The sequence below is a fragment of the Saccostrea cucullata genome, unplaced genomic scaffold, assembly GCF_032062105.1.
Source record: "Saccostrea cucullata isolate Sc308-1 unplaced genomic scaffold, CSIRO_AGI_Scuc_v1 ctg519, whole genome shotgun sequence".
NCBI classification, from domain to species: Eukaryota; Metazoa; Mollusca; class Bivalvia; order Ostreida; family Ostreidae; genus Saccostrea; species Saccostrea cuccullata.
Window position 1 is genome coordinate 123,306 of NW_026929476.1, and position 21,292 is coordinate 144,597.

A 21,292-nucleotide genomic window follows, 5' to 3' on the forward strand; every position below is an offset into this window, starting at 1 on the left:
ATGGCGACCTCATTAACAGAGAATACTGTTGGGGACATTACATTGTGTTCAATTTGTTTCGAGAAATTTAAAACACCAAGGTATCTGCCGTGTAGTCATTCATTTTGTCATGGATGTTTATCGTCCTATATTGTGAGCTTGTGTACATCTACAGAACCACGTTTTGGCTTTAACTGTCCATTGTGTCGAGAGTACACTCCAAGTAATGGCGTTATTGAAAAACCAGAAGAATGGGCTGGGAGTTTTCCGGTAAATGATGTTTTAGAGAAAATTGTTTTAAAGTCTGATGAAAGGCTCTGTGATTCCTGTTTACGAGATAATGAATCCGAGAATGCAACGGGCTTTTGTCTTTCTTGTACTGAATATTTATGCATAATGTGCACAAAATATCACAAGAGACATTTACTTTCAAGAGACCATACAATATGCAGCATGGACGAGGTGAAATCGAGAAATATACTCCCAGAATTCGAAAAAAATATCAGATGTCCCGAACACAATAAAAAGATCAAATTGTTCTGTAATGACCACGAGGAGCCATGCTGCCTAATGTGCATTGGGACGAAACACAAGAAATGTGAAAACGTAGACTCCATTGAAGTTTCTGCTGCGTCTATCAGAGAAAATGGCAAACTGGATACTATGTTAGATGAGGCTAGAGACATTGAAAAAAAATTAATGGAAGGTAAGAATGCTCATGATAAAAACACAAAAGAACTAGAAGACTTTGCCGACAAAGTTACTGAACGTAATGAAAAAGAATTCAAGGACATTGTGGATCACATAGAAAAAATGAAAAATAAATATTTAGAAGATGTTGCAGTCGCTGTCAAAAAAGGCAAAGAAAATATTAACAAAACCACAAATTCAATCACAGATGGTATTCAGTGTGCAAAATACTATTGTGAAATTATTGAGAAGACCAGAGATATGAAGGACAATGCAGCAATGATTGTGAACTATTTTAAAACGAAGCAAAATATTTCAAAAATGCGACATTTTCACTTTACAAAGAAGAACATTGAGATCTTTGAAAAGAACGCATCAGTTCTAAAACAAATATTGGATGTAACATCTCTTGGTGATGTTGAGTATCATGAGTCAGAGCATAGTCTTTTTTTGTTTAACGTAAGAACCATGAAACTATCTTTTCTCTCAGAAGTTAGAATTGCTGGAGATGTTGTACATTGTGGAACTTTTCTGTCAGATGGTAACTTTGCAATCGCAGACTTTAGAACTGATGGAAAGTGCTCCATATATGGAAAAACTTGGGATCACTTGAAAGATATAGGTGGACTAAGTAATCCCTTTGGTGTGATCCAAAATAAAGATGAACTTTTTGTGACATGTACTGAAACAAGGTCTATTGAAGTATTTTCTGCTTTGAATTTTGACAAAGTGCGTTCTATTCCGATGAACGAGTCTGTTTATGGTATATCAAGTCTTAATGGAGAATTTTACATAGCATGTGTAACGAAAATCATTAAAACTGATGTTGATGGGAAAAAGATCAAAGAGTATGAAGCCGAAGGTCAAAATAATATTTGCGTAGTTGTCACAAAAGATGGACTGATAATATACAGTAACTGGAAACTTCATTTAGTGACAGCAATTACAGATCAGGGAGACATCGCATGGACGTATGAAAATCCGAACATGAGAGAACCAAGGGGACTTGAAAAAGATTCTTATGGCAACATTTTGGTTGCTGCAAGAAGCAGTAATAATATTCATGTCTTGTCTAGTGCTGGAGAACTTCTTAAGACTTTTGAAGGTATTCCTAAACCTGTCTTTATGAAAATAAGTGAAGAAAGAAACGTTTGCTGTGTGTGCAGTGACTATAAAATTGTAAAGGTGTATAAAATGTCAGGCTCGTAGCATCGTTTTTGAAAGTGGGGGAGCAGAAAAACTTTAATTTTTTACTCACCTGAAAAAGTTGACAAGCAAAAAAAAAAAAAAAAAAAAAAAAAAAAGGAACGAAAAAAGTTGCCAAAGTGGAAAATCCTATTTCGTGGGGGTGGGGTTAGGAAAATTATTTTTTCTCACTGTCAAGTACTTTCAGTACCAATTCTAATGCTACATTTTCGGTACATCACTAAGAGTTTGGGACCAACCAGGCTTTCAATTAACATTTCCTATAGTATAAGTAAGGTTGGGAAAAAAAGGGGGGCCAGGCCCCCCGGCCCCCCTGTTGCTACGCCCCTGCATTTGATTCTTTTCAAGTTTGAAAACTGAGATTGTGAGAAAAATGTAAGCACTAGATTGTTATAGGGAAAACACTATTCATCATAGAAATACTGTCATACGAGGTCGCGTCGTATTAAGGTTTAATACTTGAGATGGATTTGTAAAATTGTTCTCATGTTGAAAATGAAACAGGCAACGATATACGGAACAAAGTGATATAAATTTAATAGTTAATAGATTGATTCTGTGGAATTCTATTGTGACCGTTATTAAATGTCTGTCTGTCCTGTGTCATTTTTTCATGTCGTTGTAAATTATTTGTATGCACGATATATGTTCCATAGACAATTGAAAAAAAATTATACTTCTTGTTTTCCATGTATGGTTCGTGGGAAATTTTAAACTTATTTGAATTGACACTTATGATAACTTTGCTTTTTACCTAACAATTGTAAGCATTATCTTGTAGAAATAGTATTGATAACATTTATTAAACATAGGCAGAAAATGACTCTAGAGAAAAGTACTAACAACTTATCACCTTTATATAAATTACTTGGAAGTTTTTTTTCCCTTAGAACCACTTTCTGTATGGGGGATTAATCAACAATAAAGGTGGACTCGGTAACTGTTTTACTGTTCAAATAGAATATGCATATGTCTCCAATTGACCTAATTCGTTCTGAAATTTTCACTATTATTTAGTACATATTTTAGTAGAATATACAGTAAATTTCAGGTAAATATATGCATAAATAAACAAATTATGTGATTTCATGCCATGCATTGTATCACCTTACGGCGCATGGATTATATCGTCAAAGTGTCTAAAACAGCATCACGTTTTATCTTTGCTGAAAATGAAGTTGGATGAGTCCGACTTAAATTTAGAAATTTCATTGATACACATTCTTTAGTCTCCATAAACAGTCGAAGAACCATTTGGCACCCTCATGCGATCCTCTGAAGATTTATCAGTAAGATACGGACAATATTCTCACCATCATTCAACTAATAGAAAATCTCAACTGTGACATCGTCTTTTGCTATTACATAATTACGAGTTTGTTCGTATGTTTTGTACTCTCCAGGGACTCGATCAAAAAAGACTTTGCTAAGAAAACTCCTATTTCATTTGTATACTTAAGATATGGTGATTAATCTTTTTTCTTCTATGGTCATTTTAAGTCTCCAAAGGTGTCATTACAACATCGAATTAAAACGGAACTGCTCTCCGGTGCGCCGTAACGTCATAAAACGTCGCCATTCTTCGTGTGTTGTGTTTACCACTTTCCCATTTCGAATGCTCAAGAAACTGCCAAAAATTAACAAAATGCCTTAAAATTTTTTCAAAGACTACAGAATTGATTGTGGAATTGAACTAGGGTAATTTGAATACAAATCTTAATATATTTAAAACTTTTATTTTGAATTCAAACTTGAGTATTCTTTAATAAAACCTTGGTGTTTTTGTCCGTGCGCCGTAGGACAACACCTCGTGCACATTCAAGCATAATAAGATCTTTATTTTTGCCTATATTTTATCCAAAAAAAAAATTATAATGCATTTTAATTTGATAAAGAAACATTTACTGAAATTTTCAGCTTAGTGCGCCAATTACTTTTCGAGAAAAACGCTTTGTCCATGATTTTACGGGACAACCCTCGTAAAAGGGTCTGAGTTAATGAATAACAATTTATAGGACGCAGATATTTTATTTGACGATATAACCGAATTCAATAACGTCTCTCCTGTTGATTATTATCTAATTTACCCCCCCCCCCCCCCCCTAAAAAAAAACATCAGTAAGAGAAATGTCATGCACAAATGAAAGTTCATATTAAGCATAGTTACGTATCATATACTGTCCATTTCTTTCTCGTTTTAAAAATCTTATACCTGTAGTAAGGACAATATTGTTGCACATAAAAAATTACCAATCCTAATGTCGTATACGTAAAAGGCGTGCATCGTCACGAAGAAAATGGATACCTTGTATATTGAGTTAGAGATGATTTTTGTTTAAAAGAAACAAAAATAAAGTTAATTAGTATGTAGGCTAAATTAAACAAACAAAACAAAATTCATAAAAGTGAACAAAAATACTAAACTGCAGGTCAGGCGTTAGACAAACCGGCAGTGGATCTGTCTTTGTATTGTATTAACAATCAGGCAATACAATTTTAGAAAGTTACGTACACATAACAAATATTGATCAGAAAGGTACATGTACGTACACACAGAAGATAGCAGCGTTAAAAACTACTTATAATGTAAAAGACCGCCTTGATCAAAACATCATTTACTCTCAATTACATACAAAATATATTTAAATTACCCTAGGCAAGCTTTAAATTTTACTGCATACTGCTAAAGATATTTTTTGCTTGCTTATCTGAACGCGGTAAGCTTTTTACGTCAAATCTTATTGTGACGTGAGCAAACCCTCGATCTACCTTAAATCTAGATTGTAAACCTCTTATATTTGGAGATAAAAGTAATACAATATCATCAAAATCTTGGAATATTTTTCTTATGTCAATGAAGCAATATATTTACAGAGGTTGTTGTCAACACCCCAGCCTCTCTATCCATTGTTTTTTGAATGAATTCAATTTTTTTTAATAAATCATTGAAATATACAGCCAGAAAAGTGATAAAATAGATTAGTTTAACGAAAACGCAAAAATGGCACTCCATATACTTTCAGACAAAAAGCAAAAAACCCTGTCTTAAAACTAGTTTTGCTATCTACTTTATTTATCACCCATTTTTCTTTTTTAACATCATCTCTCTCTCTCTCCCTCTCTCTTTAAAAATGAATGCTGCAATGAAATATTGTGTTATCTCATATATTTGCATTAAAGTATTGTGGAATTTAAATAAAAAAATCAACTCACCAGGATACATCGTATCGACTTAGGAGGAAAATTACCATTTTATATTGACAATGCGTCGTCTATTTATCTAAATGTCGAGTTGCAGACCACAGTAAATGATTTCTTCTTTTCACACATAAAATTTTACACAAATTCTGCTTCATATGAATACAAATTAGGCCTGCTAATATCGGGGCGCAGTTTGTACGCATTGGAATTCCAATAATTGTTGCAAGATCTGGTCTCCAAAAACCACATAGATATTGGAAATCAGAAATCCCAGCATCTTGTTGATGTCAACTTCAAAATACTTGTGTGTACAATCAGAATGTTTTTTCAACAAAATAATTTTTCAAATCCCTAATGACAATGTAAGTACATTACGAGTTCCGTTTTTATTATAAAATGATATAAAGAATCATTATCATTATCCAAAAAAATTATAGCCCTAATTACAATTAAAATTACTCTAAACCAAAGCGTGTGTATTGACAGGTACATAAAAGTTTACGTAATTGCTTAAATGTGTGTGTGTGTGTGAGTGTGAGGGTGTGTGTGTGAGGGTGAGTGTGTGTGTGCGAGAGAGAGAGAGAGAGAGAGAGAGAGAGAGAGAGAGAGAGAGAGAGAGATGTTAAAAAAGGAAAATGGTGATAAATAGAGTGGATAGCAAAGCTTTTGTACAGTTCCTGGTTTGTTCATATTGTTATCAGGACGATACCGTCTGGACGTGACAAAAATAGATAATGCTCAATTTCTTCATGTGCATCGATTTTGTTTTCTTAGAGTAACATGGTCTATTTATGGTTTGAGTCTTTGCCAGGAATTCCATATTTGGTAACATTTTTATCCCTTTCCTCTCTATTCTAAAGTGACTTTCATCTAAAGTGAGGCTATGAATATCGCTCACTCTCAAAGCTGGAGCTTTAAAAGTTTTACGTTGTGTAGTTTCAATTTATTTCTGTTGACAAAATGGAATTTGTGTTACTCATTTTTAAAATCAACATATTTCTCATCATTCAGCACACTAACATAGCAATTTCGAAAACATCGTCAAGAAAATAACTCAAAATTAAATGTTCGATATTATCGTAATATAATACATTTTACAAAGTTTATTTACGATGGACCTACTCAAATTTGATTTTACTCCACGCCGAAATTTTAACTTTTGATAATATTGATAACTATTAACATGATTAAGACATAATCAAATATTTTGACTCAAACTATTTAAATTTATTGTGAAAAATGTGTATTGTTATAATATGACAAAAGAAGGAAGTTTTTACAATGTTTCTGTAATGGCCCTGGAACTTAACTACCCCTAACAAAAAATTAATTACTGCAGTGATCTCTAGTGAAAACAAGATTTTATCTTTTATTTACTATGAAACTTAACTCAAAAACTTTTTTGAAGGTTCAGAACCTAATTATATCGTAAATTACATATCAATGATGTAAATCTTTGATAAATATAGGATCTAACAAAATTTGCAGTAGGATGAAAATCATATCTAACTACTAAACATTTGAGATTTTTTTTATCCCATGTTTTATACACCAGACTCAATGTTTAACACCGAATTTTTAATATAGAACTCCACTTTATTTTGCTTCATCACTCAAATCCATACGTCACAACTGTGTGTTAAGAAAACGATATCATATGAGCTACATATCAACAAAAAATATAAATAAACAAAGGTAGTTCATTTAAGCATCAGAAAATTACTTACAGGAAGTTTACAGAATAAAATATATCAAATATTGATAATTTAAACTTTTCAATTATAATAATAAATTTCATGTATTTAATACTAGGTAGTTTTAAAGCACTCTTTTGTTAGAAATATAAATATCATTTATATGTTTGCTATAGGTAAAATATAAAAAAAAAAAAAACAATTATTAAAATGAAAAAATAGCATTCATTCCTCGTTAATTTTACAACCAGGGCTTAGTTTTCCTATGAGATGGAAAGGTCAACTCAACTTATGTGCACTTGTTAATTGATATACATGTAACTTAATGATGTTTGCTGAAAGTTAGAGTGATCTGCTGGCTTTATTAAAAACGAGAGATTATATTCTTTGTGCACATGAAAATATAACATAATTTTATCAAAGGAACGTTATAGAACGTTTTCATGGATTTGTTAGCCATATTTAAGTTCCTTTTGAAACTGTACATTTTCGGATTATTAGGAAAACTGAATACTCCCGTTTAATTAATTAATTAAGCATCGTTTTTGAAATTTAGGATGATTAGGAGGGAAGGCAGCCAGAAGAAAATGTAAAAGTGTCCAAAATCCTATTTCGGAAAGGGGAGGGGGGGGGGGAGAGGGAGGTACTACTGCAATCAGTATCAAATTTTGTTTTCACTCAAACACTACAATATATGTTTTAATTTATTGTAGGAATAACGGGTCTAGGGTGAACATGACTTTCCCTGAACTCTTTTTTATAAAAAAAAAGTAGTGTGTGGGGGTGTCTAATTATACATGTCTGTAAAGGTATTACAAAAAGGGGTTTTCGTCCCAAAATATATCTATGTTTCCGGTACAAGGCGGAAGGAAAAGAGTGGGTTTCTTTTCATCAAAATGGCCACGTCTTCTACAGAAAGGGTTGTGGAGGACGTTACTCTGTGTTCAATTTGTGTGGAGAAGTTTAAAACACCACGATGTCTACCGTGTATGCATTCCTTTTGTCACAAATGTTTAACTTCATATATCGATAGCATTTGTAAATCTACGGAGCCTCGTTTGGGATTTAATTGTCCTTTGTGTCTTGAGTATGTTCCGCGTAATGGCGCCTTTGATAAACCAGAGGAGTGGGCTGCGAATTTTCCGGTGAATTATGTTTTAGATAAAATACTTGAAACACCAGAAAAACGGCTGTGTGCAGCTTGTCAACGAGATAATGAAACTGAAAATGCATCTGACATTTGTCTTTCTTGCAATGAATACTTATGCACAGTTTGCACTAAACATCACAGAAAGCATTTGCCTTCCAAAGACCATATCATAATTCAACTAAAGGAAGTAGAGTCTAAAAAAATAACTCACGAATTCGGAAAATATTTTAGATGTCCAGAACACAACGAGGTTATAAAATTATTTTGTAGTGAGCATGATCAACCGTGTTGTATATTATGCACGGGAACAACGCATAGGAAGTGCGATAGTGTCGATACTATACAGAATGCAGCTTTAAATATTAAAGAGGGCGGCAAACTGGATGTTCTGTCAATTGAAGTTAGACATATAGAGAACAGATTGGCAGATGCCATGCAAGAACAGAAAAAGAATACTACAGAGCTAGATGATTCCGTAGATGAAATGACAAAGCAAAGTGAGATTAATTTTAAGGAACTTCTTGAGCACATTGAAAAGTTGAAAAACAAACATCTTGATGAAATTGCTGTTGCACAAAAGAGAGGTAGGGAAGAAATGGACCGGGTTACAAACACATTAAAAGACGGAATTAATTGTGCTAATTACTGCAGTCGAAATATTGAAAAAGCCAGATAAACAGAGAATGAAAGAGAAATTTTAATGAATTGTTGTATTGCAAGAGAAACAACTTTACGATTGAAACAGTTTGAGTTTACCAAGAAATGCATAAAAATATCGGCAAAAGAAGAGCATATAATGAAAGAAATAAAAGATATGGAGTCGCTTACATATATTGAATACTCGGAGTCAGAACATGGCGTGATATTGGATTTTAGAACCATGGTATTGCCAAATGATCCTGAGATTAGCATTAAAGACAATTACAACATTTGTACTGGATCTTTTCTGGCAAATGACACTTTTGCGGTAATTAAACACAGTGACGATGGTAAATGTTTAATATATGATAAAAATTGGGCTGAAAGTAAAGTTATTGTCGGGCTAAAAAAACCCTTCAAAGTGATACAAAAGGGAGGGGAACTTTTTGTGACTTGCGAAGTTTCAAAATCTATTGAAGTGTTTTCTGCCTCAAGTTTTCTTAAACTCCGATCAATTCCGATGAATGAACGAGTTTATGGAATACAAATCTGGAATAAGGCGTTTTATGTAGCATGTGCAACAAAAATAATTAAAACAGACTTTTCTGGAAGAAAAATAAAGGAATTTGAAACCAAAGGCGGAAATAATGTTTTCATACTTATAGCAAATAATGGATTGATAGTGTACAGTAACTGGTTTCTTCATGCAGTAACAGCCATGACAGAACAGGGAGATATTGTCTGGAGATATGAAAGTTTCAACATGAAAGAACCCCGTGAACTCGATAAAGACTATTCTGGGAACATTGTTGTTGCTGCCAGGAAAAGTAACAATATTCATGTACTGTCAAGTGCTGGTGAACTCCTAAAAATTATAGAAAACATCTATCGACCTGTCTTTTTGAAAATGAATAGGGATTGGAACATTTGTTGTGTGTGCAGTGATTTTAATGCCGTAAATATTTATCGTGTGTGAATCATTTAACATTCGTCGACAAAAAAATATGTTCTAACAAACTGAAATCATTAGAGAATCTATAAGAAAAATGAACTCTTTTTTTTGATAAAAGTACTTCAGAGTAATCTATTTTTGTAGTATTTAGCCTTGCAAATAAAATATTACCCTGCAATTTTCAGACTCTATCTTATTAGTCCAAGAATTGCCAGATCGCTAAATACTTCTTCATAAATCTTCTTAAGATACTCCGATCCTAAGGTTCTGAAAATAAGACAATAAATAAATGAAAATCCTCACATGACACAAAAATGTAACGTGTTAATACCCACAACAATTATTCAAACTTCAATTTTTAAAGTTAATCATCATATTACATATGGAAAATTAGTTAATCAATCTGAAATAAAATTTCCAAAATGCGAATAAAAACACCTAGAATATTTTTCCAATTCATTTGATCAACAGACACATTTTAGAATTAAAAATTTAGTTATTCAAGCTTTTGAAGAAATTGCAAAATTTTATCATACATGCATAGGGTACATTAATTTCTTTTATTCATTTCGATCATTGTACAATAACGATTTTCCTATCATTGCAAAACACCATGAAAAATCTTACTTCATATCATGTTAATAAACATTGATATCTATGCTTAGATTGAAATGAACCCAAATTCCTTTAAATATGTAATTTTAAAATACTTTTATGGGGTAAGAACTTCATCTCTTTATAAGACCTTTCTGAGAACTTCAAAGAACCTTGATGCACATCGAGAGGTATAAAATTTCACTAAATAATTATAACAATGAAGATACTTCAGGAGTTCTGAACAGCAAAATATTCTAGTGGTGTAAATCAAATGAAGATACTCAAACATTGAAGGAAATTATTTCAAGAGTTAAAAATCACAGATTTTTACGAAATTTATTAACGTTATAACTTCGACTTTGCACACCTCTGAACAACAATTTCCAATGAAAAAATTCCATTCAAAACTTCTTACATAATGAACAACTGCTTTTTCAGTAAAGAAAAGTCAATTTACCAACAACTTCCAATTAAAAAAAAATTGTGTAACAAACTTTTATTGTCCTCACAAATATTCTGAAGTTGATTTCGAAAGATGTTAGAGTTTTTGACAATATCAAAGTAGGTTTAAAGGCCCGGTTAAACCAATGGAATTCCTATGGGATCCAGTTGAATGCTGTTTTAAGCAGACCTATTTTAGTTTTCATATTAATTACACTGAATTTATTTCAAATCTATCTTTTTTTATGAGAAGAAGAAAACACTGGCTTTTGCCCTCAAGTCACCATTTGATATTATCATTAACATACAAGTTTGTCTTTGAGAAAGATAGGTGAGCTAGCGCCGTAGCAATTTTAAAACACAGAAAGGAGGATCCGTGTTCAATGATTTATTTTGTTGAATTCCTTAATGTTTATCGAGGCTGGAGTGTGATATTTAAGTTACAAGCTTATCTTTTAAAAAAGATACATGAGCTATATCCGTATCAATGTTTAAAATCAGAAAGGAAGGTCCGTGATCAAGTGATTTATTTTGCTGAATTCTTTAATGTTCATCGAGGCTTGAGTATTATAACGTTATAATTGTTTTGTGTATTTTATAGACACATAGGTTAAGAAACGAAAGGGGGGGGGGTTGTTGACCTATTGAAGTTTAGGTGCAACGGAACATTTAGATTTTTACTGGAGAGGGGGGTGCTCTATATAATATTATGACCTTTACTGGAGAAACTCTATATAATATGGTGAAGATGTCGATTAAGGCATTGAATGAGCTGATTTAAAAATAGAATTTCTTAGCAATGTAACAAAGAAAATACAGGGGGGTTTAAAAGAATAGAAAATAATTCAAAATGTCACTCTCTACCATCAACTCATACATTCTGAGAGGAACGAACAACAACTCTGCATGGGTGATTACCAAAGTGTATTTTGTAGGCCAATGAAGAAATCAAGAGAGTTCCGAATGTGAAGATGTGAAGTAGCTTGGTCCTTTGTTATTCGTTATTTTTAGTGTAAAATCTTGTTTCTGGAATTTGTAAGATCGCCTGAATTGACCAACCAGAAATAAGAGTCTATCTTTGGTTGTGGTTAGACTAAAAAAACCTCCCTGAGGCTCGTCTTTGTTTAGACAAATCAGATAACGACTCGGGCTTTCCGTCAGAAAAAAAGGGAAAATTAAAGTATTACAATTTTATAATTATCTTTAAACTGTAAGCAACACAATAAAAAAAACCTAGTTATTTAATGATACAACGGATTGTTATCGTACGGTCTATCTATAGTTTCTGTAGTTTTCACAGTTTTCCCAGAATGCACGACCGTAAAGCCGAGCATGCATATTCAAGGAATTTGGAGTAACGTAGTTGCTAGCGCTCGAGAGCGTTAGTAATTAGCACTACTTACATGCATTTCCATTCATATGAAGACTCTATATATCCGAGTGAGCTTTAAAAAAATGCGACAGAGTCTCATACATTTGTTTAAAGTTTGAAAATGTTACAAGAAAAGGTCATTGATAGAAAGCTAAAAACATCACTTGTTTGTAAACTAGTGAAAGACGTAATGATTTAAACTTTTCAATACTGTTTGATATCTCAACATTTCATGATTAGCAAATATAAAAACTAATTCAGGATTTAATGTAAATTCAGCATCTTCAATAACGAAATATAGATTTAAATATAATTAATTTGGAAACATATACTTCAAAGTTTCTTCTCAGGAACCACGGAACCTTGAATACTTAAATTTATTGAAAAGTCAACATGCGACTTATTAATGTCTTCATGCGACTTGCGAGTTGTATTTTTACAAACAAGATATTTATGTCAATTTGCAAGATAATAAATTGCATATCAACATACATATCTTGTATATTAACAATTATTTTGCATGTTGAAATAAATAAGTCGCATGTTGAAATAATTATCTTGCATGTTGACATAAATAAGTTGCATGTTGACATAAATAAGTCGCATATATACAAAATTATGTTGCATTTTGCATCTACGATGCCACATACGGGCGTTAATAAGTAAATTTAACTATGATTAAATTATCTTTTCTTATTAGATTGGTAACTTGCATGTCAACATAATTAACTTGCATGTTGACATAAATATGTTGCATGTTGACATAAATATGTTGCATGTCTACATAATTATGTTGCATGTTAACAGAATTTGTATTGCATGTAGTGGGAAGAAATCTGTCACGATAATGGATAAATGTAATCTGTAGCATCGGCTCATACATTTGATTGATTGAAAAAAAATATTCTGTACAAAGTATACAAAACGTACGTTTAAGGACAGATGATACAAACAATTTTTTTCTTTGGAAAAGATTAAATATCACGTCACAAGTTTAGAAAAGTGGATGGTTCTTAGAATTTTTTATCCGAAGAACTGGAATATGAAAAAGACTTGGAAAATATTAGTAATATTTCAATGAAAAAACAAATATAGACAAATCACATTCAGTAAAGGTTTACAGGTGAAAATAAATTTCAGAATTTGTTATCTTGGCGCTAAAAGTGTAATATAAACTTAAGAAAAATATACCGATCCAGGTGAATTTTATTAGGAAAAGCTAAATGATAAAAATCAGCCAATGTGATATTGCCAATTTTTTGTCAGTTCGATCTTCCTCTTAAAATTCACCTGGCTTGGTATATTTTTGTAAGGTTTATATTACACTTTTAGCGCCAGGATAACAAATTCTGAAATTTATTTTCACCTGTAAACCTATACTGAATGTGATTTGTCTATATTCGTTTTTTTATTGAAATATTACTAATATTTTCCAAATCTATTTCATTTTCCAGTTCTTCGGATAAAAAATTCTAAGAACCATCCACTTTTCTAAACTTGTGACATGATATTTAATCTTTTTCAAACAAAAATTTGTTTGTATCATCTGTCCTTAAATAAAACTATAAAATTTCTCCATAATAATATTTGATCAGCTATCAATATTTTGTTATTTAAAAATGAAGCTATTTTTTTTTCATCAGAACTAAAAACACAAGCCCAAGCTAGGAGGATGCCGTTTTACTAACACTCCCACAGATGAACGGTCAGAATTATGACTCTAAACGGCTTCATTTCCAGTAAACAGGCCTTTCTTCCGGTGGATATAAAGTGTGAGTTTTTCAAAATGGCAACGGTCTCTGCGGACAGTGCGACTGGAAACTTAATTCTCTGCTCAATTTGTGTCGAAAAATACAAAACACCGAGGTGTCTGCCGTGTATGCATTCGTTCTGTCACAATTGTTTATCAACCTACATTGCCAGCGTTTGTAAATCTACGGAGCCTCGTTTGGGATTTAAATGTCCTTTATGTCGTGAGTATATTCCGTTTACTGGCGCCAATGATAAACCAGAGGAATGGGCAAAAGTATTCCCTGTAAATGTTGCTTTACAGCGATTGGTAGAAAAACCAGATGAGAGGTTTTGTGATGCTTGTTTAAGAGATAATGAAACTGAAAATGCAACCGGATTTTGTCTTTCTTGCGCGGAATACTTATGCGCTTTGTGTACGAAATATCACAGAAAACATTTGCTTTCTAAAGGTCATACTGTGTGTCAGGTAGAAGAAATAAGGACTGGAGAGATTACTCATGAATTTGGAAAATATTATAGATGTTCTGAACACAATGAATCGATAAAGTTATTTTGTGGCGACCACGAACAACCGTGTTGTTTAATGTGCGCGGGCACATGTAGATCGAAGCACAGAAAATGTGAAAATGTTGACACTGTTCATAATGCAGCTGTATATCTTAGAGAAAACGATAAATTAAATGTTCTGTTGAAAGAAGTAAGAAATATAGAAAATAAACTAACAGAGGCCAAGCAAGAGCAGGAGAAGAATATGGCAGAACTAGAAGATTCCTTTGATGAAATGACAAAGAAAACTGAACAGGAATTTAAAGATTTAACTGAACATATTAAAAAAATGAAAAACAAACATCTCGAAGATATTGCTGTGGCCCAAAAAAGAGGCAGAGAAAAACTTGACCAATGTGCCAGCACGTTAGAAGATGGGATTAATTGCGCTAAGAAATGCTGTCAGAATATTGAGAAAGCCAGGAAAACAATGGACGAAAGAGAACTTCTGATGAATTATTACTTAGCAAAGGACACAGCTTCACAGCTAAAACAATGTAGCTTTAGAACGAAGCACATAAAAGTAACTGAGAATAAAGCATCCATTTTGAAGGAACTGAAAGATATGGAATCTCTCATAGATATTGATTGTACCACAACAGATCATCACGTTATATACAACTTGAGTACCATGCAATTACCCATTGTTCCTAAATTTAGAATTGAAGAAGAGAGTGTGGTTTCTATTTATACTGGAACTTTTCTATCAAATGATACTTTTGCAGTAATTGACCATGCTTTCGAGGGGCAGTGCATAATATATGATAATGCATGGGCTAAAACAAATGTAATTAATGGACTATATAGGCCTTTTTGTGTTGTGCAAAATTTAGACGAACTTTTTGTGACTTGCACCGGGACAATGTCAATAAAAGTGTATTCTGCCACTGATTTCCAAAAACTACGAACAATTCCGATGAATGAATCAGTTTATGGTATACAAATCCGGAATAGGGCGCTTTATGTTGCATGTGCAACGAAAATCATAAAAACCGATCTTTCTGGGAACAAAACAAAGGAATTTGAAACAGAAGGCAAAAATAATATACACCTTCTTTTGACAAATAAAGGGCTGATAGTTTACAGCAACTGGGTGCTCGATACAGTCACGGCAATATCGGAAGACGGAGACATTATCTGGAAATATGAAAATGAAAACATGAAAGATCCCTTTGAACTTGAAGAAGATTCTGTGAATAATGTTGTTGTTGCTGCTAAAAAAAGTAACAATATCCATGTATTGTCTAACGTTGGTGAACATTTAAAGGTCATCGAAAATATAACTCAACCCGTGTTTATAAAAATGAACGAAAGAATGAACATTTGCTGTGTATGTAGTAACCGCAATGTTTTGAACGTATATCGAGTGTAAATCATGAATTATCAATGAACAAATTCGGATGCAGAAAACACCCCCCTGTACAATAAACATAAATATGATAAATGAACACGATCCTGTTCAAATTTTTATTAGACGTTGTCAAGTAACATGAACGACTTCGTCTTTCAGATGATATAAGTTATTGTTCTTGTGATGCTATCATGTTTAATTGTGAGTTAATGCCACGAAAATCTGCACATGTACGATATACTATAAATGTATATAATATTTTTGTTTTGAGACTCTATATATTTGGATGAGTTTAAAAATAAAAAAAAAATATTTCCACTTACTCTTTTTAATACTTCTGCAATGTACTTGTATGTATATAGTGTAAGACTTACTATTACATTGGTAACCAAAAAAAAATAGTTTGCATTAAATTTTTTTTCTCAATTAGGTATCCATTTAATTAAGGAATGAATTTAATATGCAAAGCTGTTTATAAAAAAGCGTAAAATGTTCCAACCCAGTTTATACCGTATAAAATAAGTAGCTATTAAATTCATTGCTTATAATTTAATATTCATTTGATGTAAGAAAAAAAAGAATATTGTTCTAACATAATGACTTCAGTTTGTATAAAATTTGAAAGAAACGTCAGGCGGATTGATACGCTTTTAACAAAAGTCATTGTGACATAGGTAACCCATTTTAAACGATACAAAGTGAATTTTTTATCCAATCAGATACAGCGTTACAACCAGAATTAAATTATAAAAATATATATATAAGAACCTTGGAAAGAACCTTGAAACATTCATGCATAATTCAAATTAGTTACTTTACGGGTTTTACTACACAAATACCAGAAACAAATAAATAGAAGTGATCAAGTTTATTTCAAATATTACGGGTTTTACTTTTCAAATACCAGAAACAATTAAATAAGCGTGATAAAATTTATTTCAAGTATTGCAAGTTTATTTGAAATAGCAATTATAATAATTTAAATCAAGTATACTTTCCAGTCATCTAATACATACAATAAAATATAATAAAATACCAAACCATTAGATAAAAAAAACATAAACTAATGGATAAGTATAACATTTCTACAAATTCAGGTGATAAAAAACAGCAATGGGATTTTAATTATCCACTTTGAATAACGGTTCTGGTTCCCTTAACACTGTCAAACTAGTTTCTTTGTAAAATTCGTGAGAAGGGAGCTCGTGGTCTTTTTTACAATCACTTCTTTAAGGTCAGTTGACACTATGGATCTTTACACATGCATCTAAACTCATGCTTTTATTTTGCCTCAGGCATTCTTATTTACACTATGTGCCTTCATACATGCATTTTCAAAATACTTTATAAATATTTAAAAAGAATAATCCAATTAAAAAGATACAAACACATTAACTTCCCTTTCTTGCTTGGCGAATCCCTCCTTATATACTTCTTATGATGATTCTGGGAAGATATAATTTATACATATTCCTCTCCATGATAATGAACAAGACTACAATACCAGAGGAAAATTCTGCTTGAGTTTTCCGACAAACGATTCTACCGTTGTTTGAAAAGAACACTACTTCGTCAATATATATAAACAATTTATAGATATGCACTATGAAATATTCACATGTTTACAAGGTTTCTTCCTTTTACAATGGTCTCATCATATTTTTGAATTTAGTAATTTGAAATTGTTCAAAAATATAGCGTGGTCTCCACTGTCTCATTTAGAGCACCCCCTTCATATATGTACACGTTAGAAGTAAATCTTCTTTTACATGTCCGACTCTGAAATAAAAATATATAACAAGAACAACAATAGAAGAATTTCAAGCAACAAATTGAAGAATTAAACACTTATTTAAAAAGAATAACACATTTAATTTTAGTAATTTTTGTTTCATCGTACCAAACTGAAATCGTCAAGGAATACTTTGAAATCAAATATTTTCTTTTGAATTAATTTTTTGTTGTTTTTATGATACATTTAATCTCCTTCCCAAATTATAAACATTATACTGCAACAAAATTGTTGTCCTTAAATAAGGAATCGAATCCATTGCAAAGAAATACCAATAATTTATCAAATTATGAAAAGTTGACTTAGCGAAGAAGTGTTTTCATAGAAACAAGTTGTTCTGTATTCCTTACTTACATAAATTTTGAAAAATGAAAACTGCCTTAGAATTTTCAAAGCTTTTCATTTTTAAAAAATAAACAATCTTTCTGCAATTTTTAGAAAATATTTACCGCTTTTAACTTCAGAGGAGGAATGGACTTCATTTTGAGGTTGTTCGGATTTTGGAGATGATTTTCTTTGATTACTTAAACGCCAGGATTTCAGCCTTTCCTTAGATTGTGCAATGGCTAATATAAAAAAAAAATTAGATCCATGATTTTTGGGGTATATCATCATGCAATTTAGATATACATATTTTATGAGGTTTTCCCTATACGTCTTATTAACTGCATTAACCCCACACTTTATTCTACTAATATTTTTTTTTTACATTAAATATTATTACATAAAATATCACCGATTTAATCACATGTTTCATCAAATATAAAATTGTTAAGCGTATGTATCAGGACAAAATGTTATGACGTAAGATAAAACAAGAGGCCCATGGGCCACAGCGCTCACCTGAGCACACCAGGCTTGAATTTACTCCACCCCCCCTCCAGGCGTTCATCATTTGAACAAACTAGAATCTACACTACCTGAGGATGATTCCATATAAATATCACTAATCATGGCTTTGAAGTACTTGAAAAGAAGATTTTAAAAGGTTTCCCTATATATCCCTATGTAAAACTTGGGTCGGCCATTTTGGCCCCACCCTAGCCCCGGGAGTCATGATTTGAACAAACTTGAATCTACACTACCTGAGAAAAATCTCCACAAAATCTTTCCTGGCCCAGTCTCTTGAGAAGAAGATTTTTAAAGATTTTTCCTATATATTCCTATGTAAAATCATTTTAGCCCCACCCTAGTGGGGTCATGATTTGAACAAACTTGAATCTACACTACCTGAGGATGACTCCACATGAGTTTCATCTTTCCTGGCCCAGTGGTTCTTGAGAAGATATATAAAGATTTTTCCTATATATTTATGTAAAATCTTCATTTTCCCACCCTAGAACCATGATTTGAACAAACTTGAATCTGCACTACCTGAGGATGATTCCACATGAGTTTCATCTTTCCTGGCCCAGTGGTACTGGAGAAGAAGGTTTTTAAAGACTATATATTCCTATGTAAAACTTGGGTCGGCCATTTTGGGGCTAGGGGGGGTCATGATTTGAACAAACTTGAATCTACACTAAGGATGCTTCCACATGAGTTTCATCTTTCCTGGCCCAGCGGTTCTGGAGAAGATTTTTTAAAAATGTTATTAATTTTTAACAAATTCATGATTATCTCCCCTTGGAAAAGGGTGTGGCCCTTCATTTGAACAAACTTGAATCCCCTTCACACAAGGATACTTTGTGCCAAGTTTGGTTGAAATTGGCCCAGTGGTTCTTGAGAAGAAGATGAAAATGTGTAAAGTTTACAACAACGACAACGACTACGACGACAACGACGACGACTGCGACAACAACGACAGACAACGGACAAATTTTGATCAGAAAAGCTGCTTTTTGAGCCTTGTGCTCAGGTGAGCGCTGTAAATCTTCGATTGAAACTCTGTCTAGAATAAGGAATAAATAAGCCTATTATGATATTGGTGACTCGGAACGTTTCCGACAAAATTTCAGCAAATCATAAGAATAACACCGTTTTCGTGTTTCTAACTTTCAAACTGAGTCATTAGTTTGATTGTTAGGCCATGACTTACGATTCTTATTAGATTTTAAATATATATATAAAAGTCGGGGTTGTTGGTTTTCACCGCGTATATTTAATACATAAGTACTTTATCATTTACGTTGTCTGTTTCAATAATTTCTACAAGAGCGGGTCGTGTACTTGTCTTTCATAAATCTATACACCATATTACCTTGATACAACTAATATGAAACCGATTTTTGACACGATATTCTCTGTGGGATGACTATCTAATCTAGACTCTACGTTCTCTTCCAATATGGCCGCAACAAAAGCCTCGTTTTCAAATTAATCGTATATCGAACCCGACTTAAATAGATAGTTCTACAAACAAACAAAGGAAAAATATCCTAGTAGTGTTTAGCTTGTTTTTATAATTTATTCTTTTTTCATAAGAATATTCAAAGTCCCAGTAATATTTAAAAGAATATTTTAATTACCTAAAATTTATTTCATTATTTTTCCAGAATAATACCATTAAACACCCCCCCCCCCTTTTCAATGCCATAATCTATTAAGACCCCTCCCAACTCCTGGGTTTTATTATTTGAATACATTTGAATCTGCACTATCTGAGAATGCTTCCACATAAGTTTCAGCTTTTCTGACTCTTGTAAGTAATTCTTGAGAACAAGATTTTTAAATGTTTTGCTGTTTGGTCCCGCCCTACCCCCGGGGGTCATGATTTGAACAAACTTGAATCTACACTACCTGAGGATGCTTCCATATAAATATGATCAATTACCGCTCTGCTATTCTTGAGAAGATCATTTTCAAAGAATTTTCCTATATATTTCTATGTAAAACTTTAATTGGTCGGCCATTGTGGTCCCTCCCTCCCCCTGGGGTCATAATTTGAACAAACTTAAAATCTACACTACCTGAGGATGTTTCCATATAAATATGATGGATTATGGCTTTGCTATTCTTGAGAATAAGATTTTTAAAGAATTTTCCTATAAATTTATATGTAAAACTTTGGTCGGCCATTGTGGTCCCGCCCTATCATGATTTGAACAAATTTGAATCTACACTACCTGAGGACGTTTCCCTGATAAGTTTCACACGGTGGTTCTTGAGGAGAAGATTTTTAAAGAATTTTCCTATATACACATTTTATATATCATTTTAATGGCATATATTCAACAAATTTGAATCTACACTACCTGAGGACGTTTCCCTATAAGTTTCATCTTTCCTGGCACGGTGGTTCTTGAGGAGAAGATTTTTAAAGAATTTTCCTATATATTTCTATGTAAAACTTTGGTCGGCCATTGTAGTCCCGCCCTACCCCCGGGGATCATGATTTGAACAAATTTGAATCTACACTACCTGAGGATGTTTCCCTATAAGTTTCATTTTTCCTGGCACAGTGGTTTTTGAGAAGAAGATTTTTAAAGAATTTTCCTATATATTTCTATGTAAATCTATGGTCGGCCATTGTAGTCCCGCCCTACCCCCGGGGGTCATGATTTGAACAAACTTGAATCTACACTACCTGAGGATGTTTCCCCATAAGTTTCACCTTTCCTGGCACAGTGGTTCTTGAGAAGAAGATTTTTAAAACATGGCATCAAATTTTTATTAATTCCCAATTATCCCCCCTTAAATGAGGGCGTGGCCCTTCATTTGAACAAACTTGAATTCCCTTTACCCAAGGATGCTTTGTGGCAAATTTCATTTGAAATTAAGCGGTTCTTGAGAAGATCGAAAATGTGACAGTTTACAGACAGACAGACAGACGGACAGACGGACGCCGGACAAAATGTGATCAGAAAAGCTCACTTGAGCCTTCGGCTCAGGTGAGCTAAAAAGTATTTATGATGATTACAATTCGTATGATTACATTTTTCGTCGAGGGCAACGCAAAATGTAATCACGATTTATTGATTTTTATATTTT

The 21,292-nt window shown here is 32.6% G+C and overlaps 3 protein-coding genes across 3 annotated transcripts; all 3 read left to right on the forward strand.

Annotated features, from left to right (window-relative positions):
• On the forward strand, window positions 1-1,878 carry LOC134280971 (probable E3 ubiquitin-protein ligase MID2). Its single transcript, XM_062763419.1, has one exon. The coding sequence runs from the start codon at window positions 1-3 to the stop codon at window positions 1,876-1,878; it is 1,878 nt and encodes a 625-aa protein (XP_062619403.1).
• A 5,788-nt stretch (window positions 1,879-7,666) lies between these two features.
• On the forward strand, window positions 7,667-8,596 carry LOC134280972 (E3 ubiquitin-protein ligase TRIM45-like). Its single transcript, XM_062763420.1, has one exon. It carries the CDS (start codon window positions 7,667-7,669, stop codon window positions 8,594-8,596), a length of 930 nt encoding a protein of 309 aa, XP_062619404.1.
• Window positions 8,597-13,635: 5,039 nt separating this feature from the next.
• LOC134280973 (E3 ubiquitin-protein ligase Midline-1-like) lies at window positions 13,636-15,591 on the forward strand. Its single transcript, XM_062763421.1, has one exon. The coding sequence runs from the start codon at window positions 13,636-13,638 to the stop codon at window positions 15,589-15,591; it is 1,956 nt and encodes a 651-aa protein (XP_062619405.1).
• Window positions 15,592-21,292: the final 5,701 nt, after the last annotated feature.

Excerpts from the sequence above, each read along its gene's own strand:
- LOC134280971 (XM_062763419.1), top strand. The coding sequence starts at position 1 with ATGGCGACCTCATTAACAGAGAATACTGTTGGGGACATTACATTGTGT.
- LOC134280972 (XM_062763420.1), top strand. The coding sequence starts at position 7,667 with ATGGCCACGTCTTCTACAGAAAGGGTTGTGGAGGACGTTACTCTGTGT.
- LOC134280973 (XM_062763421.1), top strand. The coding sequence starts at position 13,636 with ATGACTCTAAACGGCTTCATTTCCAGTAAACAGGCCTTTCTTCCGGTG.